Source organism: Argiope bruennichi, chromosome 9 (genome assembly GCF_947563725.1).
Source record: "Argiope bruennichi chromosome 9, qqArgBrue1.1, whole genome shotgun sequence".
NCBI classification, from domain to species: Eukaryota; Metazoa; Arthropoda; class Arachnida; order Araneae; family Araneidae; genus Argiope; species Argiope bruennichi.
The window spans coordinates 119,731,642-119,748,874 of NC_079159.1; the positions used below are offsets into that span (position 1 = coordinate 119,731,642).

The following is a 17,233-nucleotide window of genomic DNA, read 5'->3' on the forward strand; positions in this document are numbered from 1 at the left end:
CTATTTTTCTTATGGCATATTAGATGCTTGCAGATATTTTGATCATTTTTTTTCACTTTAAAAAGGCATTGATTGAGAAAAATTGGTACAATACATGTATCAATAAAAAAATTTCCCTCATTTTCTACAACTTTTTCCCATTTTCGTCCAATAAGTCTTCCAACTGACTGTCTTCGAATTTTTTTGGTCCTCCTGACCGTTCTTCGACACTGATATCGAAATCACCACTCTTAAATCGTTGAAACCAAAACTGACCATTGGAATATGACGGAGAAGCATTACCATAGGTTTCTAAAAATGTCTGAGGGGCTTTTTTTAAATCAAATAAAAAAGCAGATTTTTTAAATCAAATAAAAAAAACCCAAAGAAAATGTAATTTGGAGCGTTCCATGATCAGGGTCTTTATACACTGAATACTCGATAATACTAAATGGAAAACTTTCAAAATGATAACAATAAAGTAATAGTAAATTGGTAAAACCCAAAACCATCGTCGTTTATATAGATACCTCGCATGCTTACCAATAGATGTCGCAGATTAAAATGCACGCAAGCACCTAACACCGTGTAGAAAATGTATGTGTCAACTTTTACCTGTGTTACTGATTTCGGGCTGTAAGCGTTTACTAAAATGCATATTACAACTTTGAAAAATATTGGAAATTCATAGGCATACAGATTATATGATTTTAAAATTACCGCTTACATATCAAGAACTGAACTAGATTTCGGTTTATAGATTAAGTTGAAGGCCAATAAATCAATGGTATTTCAAGATCTTCGAATGATTTTATCATAGAATTATTCAGTCTACTAATTCCGAAAGAGTTGGACATAATGGAGATAAAAACTAAACTAAAATTTTGTAGCATTTCAGATTACATAGAATGTTCTTAAAAAAAAGTGGCATAGTACACATGAGGATAAATAATATTTGTCTCATAGCTTAGATTCTCAATCCACTCATATATTGGTGGAGAGGGAATGCCACCTCAGGGGTTTTCCTCGTCAGCTGCCACTGTTCAAAATCACGATCCAAATCAGCCCATAAAATGGTTCAATATGGAACGGTAATATAATTAAACTATACAAAAGGAAACCTATTCATAGGGGCAAGTAAAAGTACCTTTTCCGTACGAATTGTTTGATTAGAAAATAAAATGACCGAAGTAAAGCAAATGCCTGGCAGTCACTATGCTATTAATCAGATTGAATGAATTACTAATTACCTAATAACTTAGTAATAAATTCAATGTAATTGATAAGTATCTTGAAAACAACTTTCCGAAACAAGCTCAGTAGTTTCAGATCTGAGGAATTTGTAGTCACAATCTATTTCATCAAATCCATCAGTGATGTTACTTTGTCTCTAAAATTAGTCTATATTTGGTACGAAAGTATGTCTCGTTCCCATAATCAAAAATTGCATTTAACTCAGCAGTTTGTAATATACCAAATAACATGTCCTGCAGGGCTTGTTCGAGCAACCGGTAAAATATTATCAACCAATCACTATTATTAACACATCTACATTATTTCAATATTTTTTATTCCTCAGAAAAATTTTGGGAAAAGTTTAATATTTTCCTTTTGAGGCAGAATGTTATTTCTTTGATAAATATTGTTTATCAGTTAGTGTAGGTCATAAACCAATAAGAGAATGATGGTTCGTGTGCCATTCTTTTTTTTTCTTTTTTTTTTTTGCAGTTGTAAATGTTCGTGCATACTTTGTAGCGAAGAAAATACTCTAAATTTTGAATTCGCAGAAGAAAAAAATTTATGCAGTGTACAAATTCAAATGATATTAAAAATGGACAAATTTTGAATGAATACACCCCACCCCCACCCACCCCAAAAATAGCTGAAAAGCGAATGCTAAATTTGCTTTGTTAAATACAGAAATGTATTTGTAAAATAATTTTTTTTTTTTGCTGCTTTCTACAATCTCTTCGAGTATGCTGATATTATTGAAAATCTAGCGAAAGCCCTCGCTCCTAATGCTAATCTAACGGCACAACGATAATTTACTTTATTTCCTTCCCAATGCTAAAATTAATATTGTTGTCAATAAATAATAACCGATAATTATATTTAAGCATCATATCAACTACTGCTATTTAAGCTGCCTATAATGAATAATAGCAATATCTTCATAACAAGTTCACTGTAAAGCGTAATTAATAATTACTTCATCTGTGAAAAGTTTAATAAGAGAGAGCATACATACTTAAATTTTGTTAAGCATATTGAAGCCCACGGTTTCTAAAATAAGTAGTTTAAAAGAGGGCCGTGATAGCCTGGTTGGTAGAAGGTTGGATTAGCATCCCTTGGATTGTGAATTCGAAGTCCTCCAAAGTGAAGTCTGTGGTGAAATCTTACAAGCCAGTTAACAGCTACGCTACACCGGCAATTGCTTTGTATTCTTGGTCTTGTTACTGCGAACCACAAGGTTCCAGGTTCTATCCTTGCTCAATTCAATCCGCTACGAGTCCTCCAAATCGAGACAATACTACAGGGGAGTACTGGATCAGAAAGGTTCGTTCTCCCAGGTCTAAATTACGATCTGTGAATGAAATGTATGAACGAAGTCCGCCCCGTGAAAAGACTCTGAGGCATGAGGAGTTAAGACGTACTCTTGGTCCTAGATGGCGCTATTCAAACAAGAGACGCTAAATATCGGCTTAAAATCGTTGACTTCGTCAGCGGGCTTGTCTATGACAAGTGCCATAAGCAACAATAAAAATTTAAAAGAATCTCAAGCTATTTATTACTTAGACTAAAATAATTTTAGCTACACACTCACTCAATTTTAATATATGTTCAATCATATTTTTATGAAATATACCCCATTTTGATAATTAGAATAAAAAGATGAAGAAAACTGACCTTGCCATGTCTCTATTGTATCTCCTCAAAGCTGGCGAATCCACTGCTTTCGAGGTGAGTGGTGTATCACTGAGGGAGGAGCGACGCGGGTAGGAAGTGCGCATGTATTGGCTATACAGTCCGTCGCTCCTGAGGTGGTCGTCGATAGACTCGAACTCGAAAGACTTGAAAGGCATGCTGCTACTAGGATGGTACAGCTTGTAACGTAACAGAGGATCGTCCTGAAAATACCCACATCGTATTCATTGTAGACTTAAGTTCAAAACTTTATTAAGTGCACTTAAACTAAAATTGTTGCATGGACATTCAAAATATAGTTGGTTTGATTCATTTATTTAACATTGTGTTCTGTAATTACACTAAGGCTACTTGGAGTTAGAGTCAGTAGTTTTGAATATAGCCAAGTGACGAATATGACATTTAAGCAGTTACATCTTTTCTAAACTTCTACACCCCACTGTATTACTTAAACTGACAATGAACACTGCTCATCAGCATCTTTCTATGTATAAACAATTTTCACTTTTTACAAGCTAGAACTTATGTATTTTCTCACTTTTATTGATTTAAATAATTGTCCATTTTTAATTGCTTGCTTGTATTTACTGCCGCTTGATACAATTTTTGCTGACAAGTCAACTAATACTTAAAGAAATAGTGAAAATAAGCAAGTACAATAACTTCCAAGTATCCGGTTAATTGTAGCGGAAGGGTAAGCCGGGTGGGCGACCGGATTTCTATGAATTCATTTCTTTGCCTACCATACAGACAAAGTTTTTATACCAAAACACGCTGTCATAATACATATTTTCTCACTTCTTATTGAATACTAAGCCCTCCGTTTATCTCAAGACCAGTAGAATGTGAATGGTTTTTCTTACTTTTATCTCACTTCCACTAGCTTCTACAACATGCCACTTCTCAATTTCTGCCCGACCCCACATTTTACCTGTTCCCCACAGTACTTTTCCCAACTCCTAAGTCCGAAGTTATATTTTTTGCTGTTTCACCAAAGTATTAGCACTGTATAGAGCGCAATTTCTCCTCCCTAGTCACTACAATTTTTTTCCGTTTATCACACATTTCAAAATTTTCACTGCGGTACACTTAAAAAAAACATTAAGCATACTCCAAGAACAATTTACGTATGCTCTACATACAGTGCAGTTATAGTCAAAGACAACAGAGACAATTGAGGTTCGTTACACACTGACGAAACAATGAACAAAGAGCAGAACGCTGCTATTCACCTGAAACAACTTATATTTTGCATACGACACATAGGAGGATCTAGCAGACGCCCGCTTCCAATGCCTTGACAATGTTGTTGGTTGGTAACCAATGCCTTGACAATGTTGTCAATGCAACGCTTTGCCTTCCTCATTTAATTTTAATAAAAGAAAACTAGGCCGGATGATACGGAAGCTGGATAGTCGCGAACTGGATACTCGGGAGTGTACTTTATTTGGAAACCACCTATGACGAATTAACTCACTATTTCACTAAAAGCCAAGTAGATACCAATGAATATTACCATTTTCTTAACTTTATAGTCATGATAAGAAATCGCTCCTGGAAATACTTAGTTTAGCTTAATTGTGAACTTTTATTTGTATTTGGAAAGCGTTCTCAAAATTCTCGTTAATGTGTCGTGACTCTTTACGAGTGATTTATTTCTATATATAAATGTGACAGATTATTTCATAGGCAAAGAAATAGCTTCTTAAGCTATGTATTAACACTACCGATATTTAGAATTAGATAATTAATCTATTGCATGCAAATTAAAAACAAGGGAAGGGGAGTGACTTACATAGCCCTCTCTGCCGAAAGACGCAGAGGTCGGGAAGATGGTCGAGAGCTTGGTGTCAGAGGCATGCCTCCTGTGTCTGGCTCTCCGTAGAGAGGCACTGCCTCCTCCCGTCAGGCGACTGCCTCCAACAGGGGGGAGGGTAGACGAGCCCAGCTTTCGGAGGGGATCATATGTGTCGGTCCAAGACGAGTGCGAGAGCAGCCCAGAAAGATCAGGGTCAGTGATGCGACGTCTACGACAGAAAAGTTACTTTCAATAAAATATTTATACCCAAGTCCAACAGTCATATGCCAATTTATTAAATCAAATTTATATAATAAAATGGCCCAGAAAGAATCAGGATCAGTGATGTAGAATCTGTGAAAGAAAAAATCTTGGTCATCAGAATATTTATATATAGTTTTTTCTAGAAATCAAATACTTCTTAATTCAACATTATTGAGGTAATAAATAAAGTCTTTTTGACGTCCTAATTTTGCTTTTTTTTTGGATGAATGAAATAAAGTTTTGAACCAAGTATTAATTGTATCAAAACTACTGTAAAATAACCACAAAAGGTCAGAAAAAAAAGGCGATCTGAAAACGAAAAAGGGAAAGATGTAGGATAATTATCAATAGCTGATAACCAAAATACAAAAGGTGCATGAATTGCCGACAAAAATCAGAGTAAAGTTGTTAAAACAAAAATAAATTACCAAGAAATATATATGAAACATCACTTAAATTAAAGACCGTCATCCTATAATTTTGTAATCCTTGCTATTATAGATTTTGGCCATATGATAGGAATTGAATATAAATAGTGGACTCAAAAAGAGATACTTTATCAGAATATTTTCTAACTGATATGGCTCAAGCATATTGTGGGAAAGAAGGATTCGATTCACCCCAGGGCCGACGTCAGTGATTGAATTTCATTAGGTTTATGGAAGACAAGATTTAATATATCACCACATTTGCGATTAACCCTTTCATTACTGATCCGACCCAACTGGCCGCGGAAATTCTACCCTGGTGGGTAGGTTTCTGTTTCAAAGGAAGAGTGCAGGATATAAAGCAAAGATATTCAAGACGATAATCTGTTTTACAAGCTGAATCCGTCACATGAAACAGAAATCGACCTGCCAGGATAGAATTTCCACGGCTGGTTGGGCAGGAAAAGAAGGAACGAGTTAAATAAAGGATATCAATTGCGAGAAAAGATCTTTGTTTGGAAATGACCTTTTTTCAATTACCTTTTAATGTATAATTAAGAATTTTGAGATTTAGGATAGAATCAGCGACCAAAAACAATCGATTAAAATCAAATATTTTAAATTTTATTATGTTCATAATTTCTGCTTCTAAAATTAAAAACAATTCTGCATAAGTGACTCCTTAAATAGAACATCTAAAACATTCACTACTCCTTAAAAACTACCGAAAGAGTATTTTTCAATTTTGCACAGAGAGCGACGAAAGACATTTTTGAACTCAGAACATTTCCATATAACATTATTATCTCATAGAACTGCAAATTTAAAACCCTTGTTGGTATTTTTAAAAAAAACTATTGAAAGCTCCCATACCAAACCCGTAAATATACCTTCCGATCTTTTTGTAACAAATAAATTCTAAAATTCACTACTCGATCGATCGCTTTGCTATTGCAAGGGGGAAATTTTCACACGTACACATTTCTACGAATCAATTCTTTAAAAAAGGAACTTGATCGATTATATATCAAATTTAAAGTTTTTTAAATCTTTAATTGATATCTCATCCAAGTACCACTCACATTAGGTTAAGTCAGAAGCAATCACTGAATTTCCAACGATGCAACAATTAATTGCACTTCAGGGAAAAGCAGATTTTTTCTTACCTCTGTTCCGTCACGGATCTGAGTTCGTCCCGCAGTTGCTGCTTCAGGGACATGATGTAGGAGGGCAACTTGGGTCCTTCTGAGCCCTGCGAATCTAGGAGGTAATTGCTGGTTCGCAGATAGGAAGAGAGGCTGTGAGGGGCGCTCAGGTCACGCCGTCCCAACATACTGGTGGTCTGTAGGGAAAAAGGCATTTTTTTATGAAAATTTACGAATAAAAATGGATGAAAAAGAACTCTATTTTATATAAATATTGGATAAACGTTCGCAAAGATTTCAATAACTATACCATGACATGTATTCGGTTTGGTTTAGTTATATTAACGTCCCGTTTTAAAGCAACACCTGGGCTATTTTGGGATGGACTTCGTAATTTTGAACCACGGTCAGATGACGAGGACGACACCTGAGCTGGCACCTCCCTCTCTCAACTTCCACGCCACATCAGAGGGAGGATGTTTGGCCCCGACAGATTTAATGTGCCCCAGACCCGCTTACATGACAGTTTTTCGGTGAAATCGGCTCTCGAACCTGAAACCTTCCGGTTCCGAAACCGAGATCTGACATGTATTCGGATTAATATAATAAACGCCACGCCTATATTGCCTTTTTTTCCATTTGGGCCACGATCTCCACCAATGTTCTTAATGTTAAGATTCAGGTTACACACAACATGTTTACCGTGTTTTAATAAAACTCACAAAAATATTCTGATAAGAAAAATTTAAATGCATTTTTTAATTTATTAACAGAATGTAATTTTTATGTCGTATGATATACTATCAAAATATTCTGATAAGGAAACTTTAGATGCATTTATTAATTTATTAATGCAATATATTTTTTATGTCGTATGTTATACTATCAAAATATTCTGATAAGGAAACTTTAGGTGCATTTATTAATTTATTAATAGAATATGATTTTTTTTATGTCGTATATTATACTATCAGTCACCAGCGGCTGTTGCGGTCATTGAAAATGTAACGTCATTCGCCAGTGACTGACGAACCTGAACGGAAAGTTCAATATCAGTCACCAATGACTGATGTGGTACTTAACGTATTAAAGGAATTTTTACCTTATGTCCTAATGATTGTGTGACCAATCTTTACTTACATTAAATAAATGAAAAGGTATAACTCAGTATTCACAGTGCTTATAAGATTTATCAAACCTCAAGATAGGTTAGTACTCACATTAGGAAAATCAGTACTCTTTTAGATCATTTAACATAACTCAGGAGACGAGTTGTTTAAATGATGGTTTCGTCTTTATTAGATATTTAACAAAAAGAACATCTTTATCTAGCTATCAAAGTTGCCTGATATAAAATATTATTACGAACACAAAACTTCTGACGACAATTACGGAAACATCACTTATGAAAAATTAGGTTGATGACAATAGGTCATTTTGTAATGGTTTGTTGTTTTGGTATGGTTACTTGAACTGGTATGGTTGGTTACTATGAAATGAAAAGAATCCAAGCACTTTCGCATTGACATGTTTTCTTCCAAATATTTCTAAAAAAAACCCCGAGTGAACTGTTTTTGAATTTCGACCATGTAAAAAATATACTTGAAGATTACGTCAAAAATATACGTGATTCAGTCATGGAAGTATTTAAAGAAATAAACAGAAATTGATAAATGGGTTTTGGTTTTGGATTTAAAGCGGGTATTAATCTCAATTCACAGAAGGCAAGTAATGATTCGAAACTTAGAAAAATGGCATTATTTTCTGCGGACAACACTTTCATGCTTTTATGAAAAAAGCATGTATATTCGGGAAAATGTAAAGGTTGATTTTTTTCGAAAAATTTCAGATTTTTCGCAAGGTTTTTGCTCATGAAATGTGGATACAACCAACCTATATGAAATTTACAGAATACATGACAAAATATCATGAGAATTCGTTGTAAAATTCGAGTAAATATTGGTTGAAATATGAGTGTTTCATCAAATGAATTGTAACAGAATGTATGCGAAATATAGTATTTTTTTCATAGTTCCAGTGTCAGATGTATAAAGAAACATATATCAAAGAAATTCCAGCCTAATGCCGTTATATCACCATCATCATTTAGTTGCGCTTTCATAGCAGCTAAAATTTAGCTCAACGGGATGCCGATATCTTTTTGAATCTTAATGGTATCCAGCTGGAAATTTTATATCGCTTGATCTGTGTATTTAATATGGAAACTGATAAAGAAAAAAATGTGTAATATTTCGCATATATACAGTCAAAATTTACCTAATGAAATATTCATATTCTCAAAAGTATTTGTAAATTTCACTTCAATTTTAATATAATGTTTATATAATGATTTGTCCTAAATTCTATAAGTTTTTCATCATATAATGGAAAACTGTATTCTATAAACAAAAATCTTGCGGAAAAATTTGATTTTTTTTTTGAAAAAAAAATTATATTTTATAGAATATACATGCTATTTTTACAAAAATCCATGTAAGAGTTGCCCAAAGAAAATAAAATCATTGCTCTAAGTTTCAAATCATTACCTGCATACTATGAAACGGGTTAACCAGATTCCCTTTCTTCTTCATAAATTTCGGGTTGGTCCTCTAAGTGCCCTATGGACAGAATCTTCAAGGTAAAAGGCGAGTTTATGTTTTACTAATGTAAAACCTTCTTCTTAATTTTTTCATGTGTTATTATAAATTGTCATGTTTTAAGTAAATCCTCAATTTTTCTTGCACAATTATTGTTATTAACTTATTAAGGAATTTCATTGCTATGCCAGTATCCTATTCACCTCATATGGCCTGTGGTTAAGAACCTTGAGTTCAAGCAATCCGTGACACTCCTCTCAAATCGGCAAATCGAGTTCAAGCTATTTTTACATGGCAGAAGTTCAAAGACAGTTCTGCCATTTTTTCTTAAGATATTCAGAAAAATGCGCAAATCCGCAAGTATCCAGATGTTTTTGATCACATATTTATAGAAGTGCAATCATTTACAATATTACAACAATTTTCTTTTATCATGAAATTGGTCTTCCAATGTAATGGGACTTTTTTTTTCATTTACTAAATCACAATCTCAACCAAGACCAAATTTCATGCAATTACTGTAAGTTCACAAGCTGGCAATCCAGAGATAGGGACTTGTGATTTTATGACCAGGGTAAGTTGAAATAATCAACACCGGCAAGGATTCAGTTGGAGGAAAAAATCAGGTTCATTTAACTGTGCATCTGTAACAATAAAATTTTTGAGATTTTTCAACTAAGCAACACTCACCGACATTCCAATAGAAGAGGGAATAGAAGCCAGCACAGAAGTGGTCGTTGTTGTGGTGGTTGGACCGAACAATGTAGAGGAGAGAAACTGGAGGTAGGTGTCGGTGGAAGTAGTTAGTCCCAAGAAATCGAGGTCAGACTTTGTTGTCGTAGTTAGGGACATACCGTCGTCCAGTGATGTTGTCCTGTAACAGAGTAGAAGCTTATAGCTAATAATATAAATAAAAAGGTGCATACTGATTTCTAACTGAAAATAATATAGTGGTATAGGGATAGCATAGATGCTAGGGCGTTGGGTGCCTATCCCTTAGATTGTGAGTTCGAACCCCGGCGGCCATGGTGGCTGGTGCACGCATAAATCTGTCGAAGCCGCGAAGTTCTCCAAGTCAAGGCAATGCCACAGGCGATGCTGGATCAGAGGTAATCGTTCTCTGATTCAGATCTAAATTACAATCTGTGTATGAGTGAAGGAAATGTATGAATGATGTCCAGCATGTGAAAAGGGCTAAATAGCAAAGACGTACTCTTGGCCTTAGATGGCGCTACGAAAACAAGAGACGCTAAAACTCGGCTTAAAATAGTTTACTACATCAGTGGGCTTGTCTATGACAAGTGACATAAGCAGCAGCAACAACAAAAAATATAGTATATTGATAGTATAATATCTGTTCCGACCTGTCACTGTGCTGCCCTCTTGCGGCAAAAGGGAAAAACTCTTCAGTGTATCGTGTAGCGTTGGCGAGTGTGTGTGCGGTAGCAAGGCTGCGCCTGCTAACCAATGATGGCCAGAATAAAGGAAAAAGAGTCCAAAATTATTCTTGTGTTGTGATTTTTTAATAATGTGAGAGCTATCGACATAAATTTAGTGCTTGTGTAATCATATGGTCCGTCTCGGAGGAGTTGAAATAGCGATCAGCGATGGATTACGTTTTTTTGTGTGTGAAAATATGCGAAGTGGATTAGCGTAGGCTTAGGAAACGAAACTTGTGCTTGAGTGGTGTTTTCTGTTTCTGTTCTCTGTGTTTTCGCGTATTCTCTCGTCCCAATTCTCAAAGATAATTATTGTGGGTAAGTGTTCAATTACTTAAATTTTCATTATGTCTTTGTCTAGTTTGAAGAAAGACGAATTAAAGAGTTTGTGTACGGAATTAAATATTAAATTTGCATCTTCCGCTAAAGTTGTAGATTTGATAAGTATAATTGAGAATAGTGACATTTATAAGCAAAGAATTTAGGTTGTGAAAAATTTAATTAAAGAGATTTCAGACGAAAGAAGTAAAAATTCGGATCAAGCCGAAAACGAAAGGCGTTCATTAGAACAAAAATTGGAGATTGAAAGGCTTTCGCTTTTGCGTGTAGAGAAAGAAATAGAGCTTTTAAAGCTCAAATCCTCATCGTGTGAGCTTAGAGATAATGAACAGAGTTTTAGTTTAGAGAATTTAATTAAGAGTATCAAAGTTTTGACGATTCCTGTTCCCAAAAATGCGGAATGTTTTAATCTCTTTTTCAATTCGCTCGAAAAAGCTTTCAAAACAAAAGTAGTCAGTGATAAATTTAAAGCGGAAATTTTATTAAATCTTTTAGGGGATAGAATTGGCAATTTAATGGTTTACATCAAAGAAGAAGAGTTGAGTGACTATGAATAAATTAAATCTATTGTCTTAAAACAATTTCAACCAACTTATCAAGAATGTCTAAAACAATTTAAAAGTGCAGTAAAATTGCCAACAGAAAATTATGTGCAATTTGCTTCAAGAGTTAGATCTGTTTTTGAGTATTACATTCAACTTCGTAATGTGAATGATTTTTCTAAATTGTGTGAGTTAATGGTTTCTGATCAGATTTTTAGCACTCTTCCTCAAGATTTAAAAAGTCATATCAGTATTAAACAAGGAGAATCTGTTTTTAATGTGCAGGAATTAAGTAGAGAATGTGATTTATTTGTGGCTTCTAAAACCGGAACCAAAACTGAGTTTTCCCGCGCATTCGTTACGAATAAAAATGAGCAAAGGAATTTCGGTAAAGGAAATTTTGAGAATCGTAATAGAAATGTTTCTAAAGTGTTCTTATCGAATACTAATTCTAAATGCGTTATGTGCCAGAACAACCACTCAATATTTAAATGTCAGGAATTTCAAAAACTTTCTGTTAGTGATAGAGTTGCATTTGTGAAATCCCAAAACTTATGTTTTAAATGCCTCTCACCAATATGCAATGTGAAAAAGTGTTCTGCAAGAAATTGCTTTTGTAATAAACCTCATAATAGGTTATTTCATTATCCCAGAGAGTTTGATCATTTCAGTGGGAGTGGTAAAAACGAAACTAGTACCATAGTTAATAAAGGGGAAAGTTCAACTTTAAACCCGGAAGTTAATTCCTTTTATCCAACTTCTTGCGCAACAAATGAAAATGTGCAATCGACATTTTCAGCTACGAGTACGGTTGAAAATAAACAAATGAGAACTGTATTGTTAAGCACGGCTAAATTTTATATTCGAGATAAATTTGGGAATCTGCAATGTGTTAGAGGGTTGCTGGATGTAGGAAGTCAGTCCGATATTATGACTTCGGAGTGTGCAAACAGATTAGGGTTAAAACAAGAAAAAATAAATGTAACAATTTCATGTTTAAATAATTCCTCAATGACTGTTACCAAATTTATTAAAGCTGAAATTTCAAATGCTGATAAGAGCTTTAAGCAAAATTTTGAGTTTCTTGTTGTAGATAAAATCACTGAGTTAACCCCAGTTAAATATTTAAGTGTTAAAGAACAAATTCCTTCTAATATTAATTTGGCTGATAATTTTATGGTTCCCCAAAAAGTTGATTGTCTCCTAGGTGCTAAATCGTTCTATCATTTGTTGAGGCCAGAAAAAATCTACTCATCAAATGCTGAGTTGTTTTTTCAAAATAGTGTTTTTGGATTTTTGGCTTGCGGTAGTGTAATGGAATTTGATTCCCCAAAAATTCATTGTGGGTTAATTATTGATGAAGATTTAAACAATACCATGAAAAAATTCTGGGAACTAGAAACTGTTGAGTTAGAGACCCCTAAATCCCATGAGGCAAAAATCGCTGAGGAACATTTTGTTAAAACTCATTATAGAGAGCCTAGTGGAAAATATGTAGTCACAATCCCACTTAAAGAGGAACCTAGTTGTTTAGGCGAGTCTAAAAGTGTAGCATTAAAAAGTTTAAATTCACTTTGGAGTAAACTATCTCGTGATAAAACTTATTTAAAATTGTATGAAGAATTTATTCATGAGTATGAAAAGTTGGGACATATGAGAGACGTGACGCATGAGACAGAACCAGAAACAGTGTATTACATGCCCCATCATGGAGTATATAGACGAGAGAAAATGACCACTAAGATTCGTGTAGTATTTAATGCCTCTAGTGCAACCACGAATGGAACATCATTCAATAGCTTACAATTTAATGGGGGAATTGTGCAGGAGGACTTAATTTCAATTATGATGCGATTCCGCAAACATCCATATGCATTTATTGCGGACATTGAGAAAATGTATAGGATGATTTACATTCATCCCAGTCAGCGAAACCTACAAAGAATACTTTGGAAGGACAGTGAGTATGGTTCAGTGAAAACGTTTGAACTGTCGACAATTACTTATGGTACTACTAGTGCCCCATTTTTAGCTACTCGAACGCTAATTCAAATTGCAAGGGATGAGGGACACAATTTTCCCCTTGCAGCACCCGTTGTTGAGAAAGATTTTTATGTGGACGATGTGCTATCTGGTGCTAAGACTTTACCCGTATGCATAGAGATGCAACAGCAGCTCACTTCCATGTTAAAACGAGCTGGCATGAACTTGCATAAATGGCGAGGCAATCATCCTCAGTTGTCTACCACTTCTGGATGCAACTACGACTTTGCAGACTGTGATAACAAAACTTTAGGTGTCACGTGGGACCATACTAATGACTGTTTTTGTTTTAAGGTGTCCATAACTTCAACGGATGTTCATACTAAACGAACAGTTCTATCCACAATAGCCAAGTTGTTTGACCCTCTGGGCCTCCTTGGTCCTGTGATTTCACTAGCGAAAATCTTTCTACAAAAATTGTGGCTTCTGAATCTTCAATGGGATGATCAGCTTCCTCCTGAAAATCATAGTGAATGGGAGAAGTTTTCAACCGAGTTACAGTGCATTAACAACATCAAGGTGAGCAGATGTATTCTTCCATTTTCCGACGTCGAAGCTATAGAGCTTCATGGTTTCAGCGACGCTTCTGAAGCTGCCTTTGGAGCTGTTGTGTACTGCAAATCCCAAACACCTGCTGGTGAGGTTGTTGTCAAGATGGTGGCCAGTAAATCCAGAGTGGCTCCACTGAAGAAGCTCACGATCCCGAGATTGGAGCTCTGCGCTGCTGTGCTGCTGGTGAAATTGATGCAGCGTATCCAGTCGGCTCTTCGATTGAAAGTGTCCAATACCTATTACTGGAGCGATAGTATGATTGTGCTGTCATGGATTAAAAAAGAGACGTCCCAGTTAAAAACCTTCGTGGCAAACCGTGTAGCCACACTTCAAGACCTTTCGTGTCGGGAGCAGTGGAGACATGTTTCATCAGGTGATAATCCAGCTGATCTTATCAGTCGTGGTGTAAATCCGTCCAAAATGCTCAAGAGTAACTTGTGGTGGGAAGGCCCTGCCTTTCTAAAAGACAGTGAGTATCCGTGCAGAGAAATCTCTGACACTGTGATAAAGGACGATGTAGACTGTGAACTCAAAAAAGTTGACTGTGAAAGTGTTTTAGTTACTACATTGAACAATTCATGTGTTACTGATATTCTTAATTGTAGTAATAGTTATACTAAAATATTGCATGTAATAAGTTATGTTTTCAGATTTCTCCACAACTTGAGGAGTCCAACTGAAAGGAGACTGGGTCCCTTGAAAACAGAGGAAATTAGAAAGGCTGAAACCTTCATAATAAAGGAAATCCAGAGTAGGGAATTTTCAGAAGAGTTAAGGTGTTTAAATAAAAATAAACCTGTTCTTGACAAAAGTAAGATCAAATGTTTAAACCCCTTTTTAGATGAGGTTGGTGTATTAAGAGTCAATGGCAGAATAAGACATAGTAATGTAAATTTTAACTGTAAGTTCCCAATTATTTTGCCTAAAGGTCATAAATTAACTAAGCTTATTATAGAATTCTTTCACAAAAGATATTTTCATTTAGGCCCTACTGCTTTACTACATTATGTCAGACAAAGTTTCTGGCCAGTTCAAGGTAAGGCAACGTGTAGGAAAGTAGTGCATGATTGTATTAAGTGTTTCAGAGTTAAACCCATAGGAGTTAAACAATTGATGGGCGATTTACCGAAATAGAGAGTGACTCCTGACTTCCCATTTAATTGCTCTGGAGTAGATTTTTGTGGCCCATTTCTTGTGAAATATAAACATCAAAGAAAAGGCACTTATCATAATGTGTATGTCTGTTTATTTGTATGCTTAGTTACTAAGGCAGTGCACCTCGAGATGGTCACTGATTTAACATCAGATGCCTTCATAGCGTGTTTAAAGAGATTTGTGGCTCGAAGAGGTTTATGTTCGAAATTATTTTCAGATAACGGGACAAACTTCATAGGAGCAAATAAGGAACTTTCTAAGTTATACAATTTAGTTGTAAAACCCGACGATAGTCTTGCTAGTTATTTGTCAACAGAGGGAATTGATTGGAACTTCATTCCACCTAGAGCACCTAACTTTGGTGGCCTCTGGGAAAGTGGAGTTAAAGCATTTAAATATCATTTCAAACGCATTTTAGGTAATTCCAAACTGAGCTATGAAGAATTCCTAACAGTTATTACGCAAATAGAAGGAATTCTAAATTCTAGACCACTTGCACCTCTGTCGTCCGATACCGATGTGTATGACGTGTTAACCCCTGCTCATTTCTTAATTGGCAGATCCTTAAATACTGTTGTAGAGCCAAATTTAATCGAAGTTAAAGACAATCGATTATCCAATTGGAAAAAACTGACAAAATTAATTCAAATGTTTTGGAGAAAATGGCATATACAGTATCTTAATAATTTGCAACAGAGGTCCAAGTGGAAGGTAGAAAAAGATAATGTAAAAATCAATGAGTTAGTGCTTCTTAAAGATGAAAACCTACCCCCTCAAAAATGGGCATTAGGTAGAATAATTGAGTGTTATCTGAGTGAAGATAAAAGGGTCAGAGTTGTTAAAGTTAAAACTCAATCTGGAGTTTATAAAAGAGCCATTTCAAAAATTTGTATTTTACCTATTGATGTGTAATCTTATATTAGTGTTCTTTATTGTGTGATTAATGTTATTACCTTGTAATGTGTAGTGTTTAAAATCTGAATTTGTGTGTTTTTATTCAGCATTGTGCATTGAATTGTGATATTCCATAGTTTTTCCTTGTGTGTGTGTGTTGACAACATTATGTCAAGGCGGGCGGTATGTTCCGACCTGTCACTGTGCTGCCCTCTTGCGGCAAAATGGAAAAACTCTTCAGTGTATCGTGTAGCGTTGGCGAGTGTGTGTGCGGTAGCAAGGCTGCGCCTGCTAACCAATGATGGCCAGAATAAAGGAAAAAGAGTCCAAAATTATTCTTGTGTTGTGATTTTTTAATAATGTGAGAGCTATCGACATAAATTTAGTGCTTGTGTAATCAATATCCTTTCACAACTGAGCAACATATAAAAGCAATTATTTGGTGATACCGAAATTTTAGCAATCAAGCATAAAAAAATGTCCATGGAAAGTTAATACATAAAGCAGTAAAACAAGGAATATTTTTGTTACTCAGTAAAGATAATAATAATGGTAACAAAAATTATATAAAGGAAATATAAGTAAAGGCATGAAATGGTACATTCATGGATTACTGTGCTGGCATCGAAGCATTTATTTTCTTAAATATCTTCGCTTAACCCTGTTTTTTAAATTTATTCTCCTTTAAATGTCTATTCTAAGCTTTCTATCCTGCCAATTGCCCTCAAATCTCATAGCACCATTATCATTTTATTATATACGGAAATAAGTTGAGCTTTTATTTAGTTATAAATATGAATATGAAGATTCAATTTCAAAACAAACATCCTGCTGCATATATATAAGGATACTAATTAATTTCAATGCATTTTTTTAACGACAAAATTTGCCGATTTCTTATCGAACTATCTTATGTGTTCATCTCCGTCGAGGTTTCAGATGGCCTAGTGATAAGTTCCTAACTTCGGGGATGAAGAGTTCTCTTTCACTGCTAACTAGGCCCAAACAGTAGTGCAAATTCTATACAGGCGGGCTTCTGTTTCAAACGTAGGAAACAGGATGTGTATCAAGGAGATCCAAAGGAAGGGTGCAAGATGTGAAGCGAGGACATCCTTAATGATAATTCGTTTCAA

At 35.0% G+C, this 17,233-nt stretch overlaps 1 protein-coding gene across 5 annotated transcripts in view; it reads right to left on the reverse strand.

Moving 5' to 3' along the window:
- The window catches only part of LOC129983809 (uncharacterized), a 173,075-nt gene that overhangs the window by 74,271 nt on the left and 81,571 nt on the right, over positions 1 to 17,233 (reverse strand). For all 5 annotated transcript variants that reach the window (XR_008785456.1, XR_008785457.1, XM_056093453.1 and 2 more), the window contains exons 10-13: positions 9,827 to 10,010; positions 6,561 to 6,736; positions 4,700 to 4,931; positions 2,887 to 3,107 (exon numbers count right to left, since the gene is read on the reverse strand). Coding sequence is in view for 3 of the 5 variants with exons in the window: in XM_056093453.1 (XP_055949428.1) it covers positions 2,887 to 3,107; positions 4,700 to 4,931; positions 6,561 to 6,736; positions 9,827 to 10,010 (813 nt within the window). In the remaining 2 variants the exon portion in view is untranslated. The remainder of the gene's footprint in view (positions 1 to 2,886; positions 3,108 to 4,699; positions 4,932 to 6,560; positions 6,737 to 9,826; positions 10,011 to 17,233) is intronic.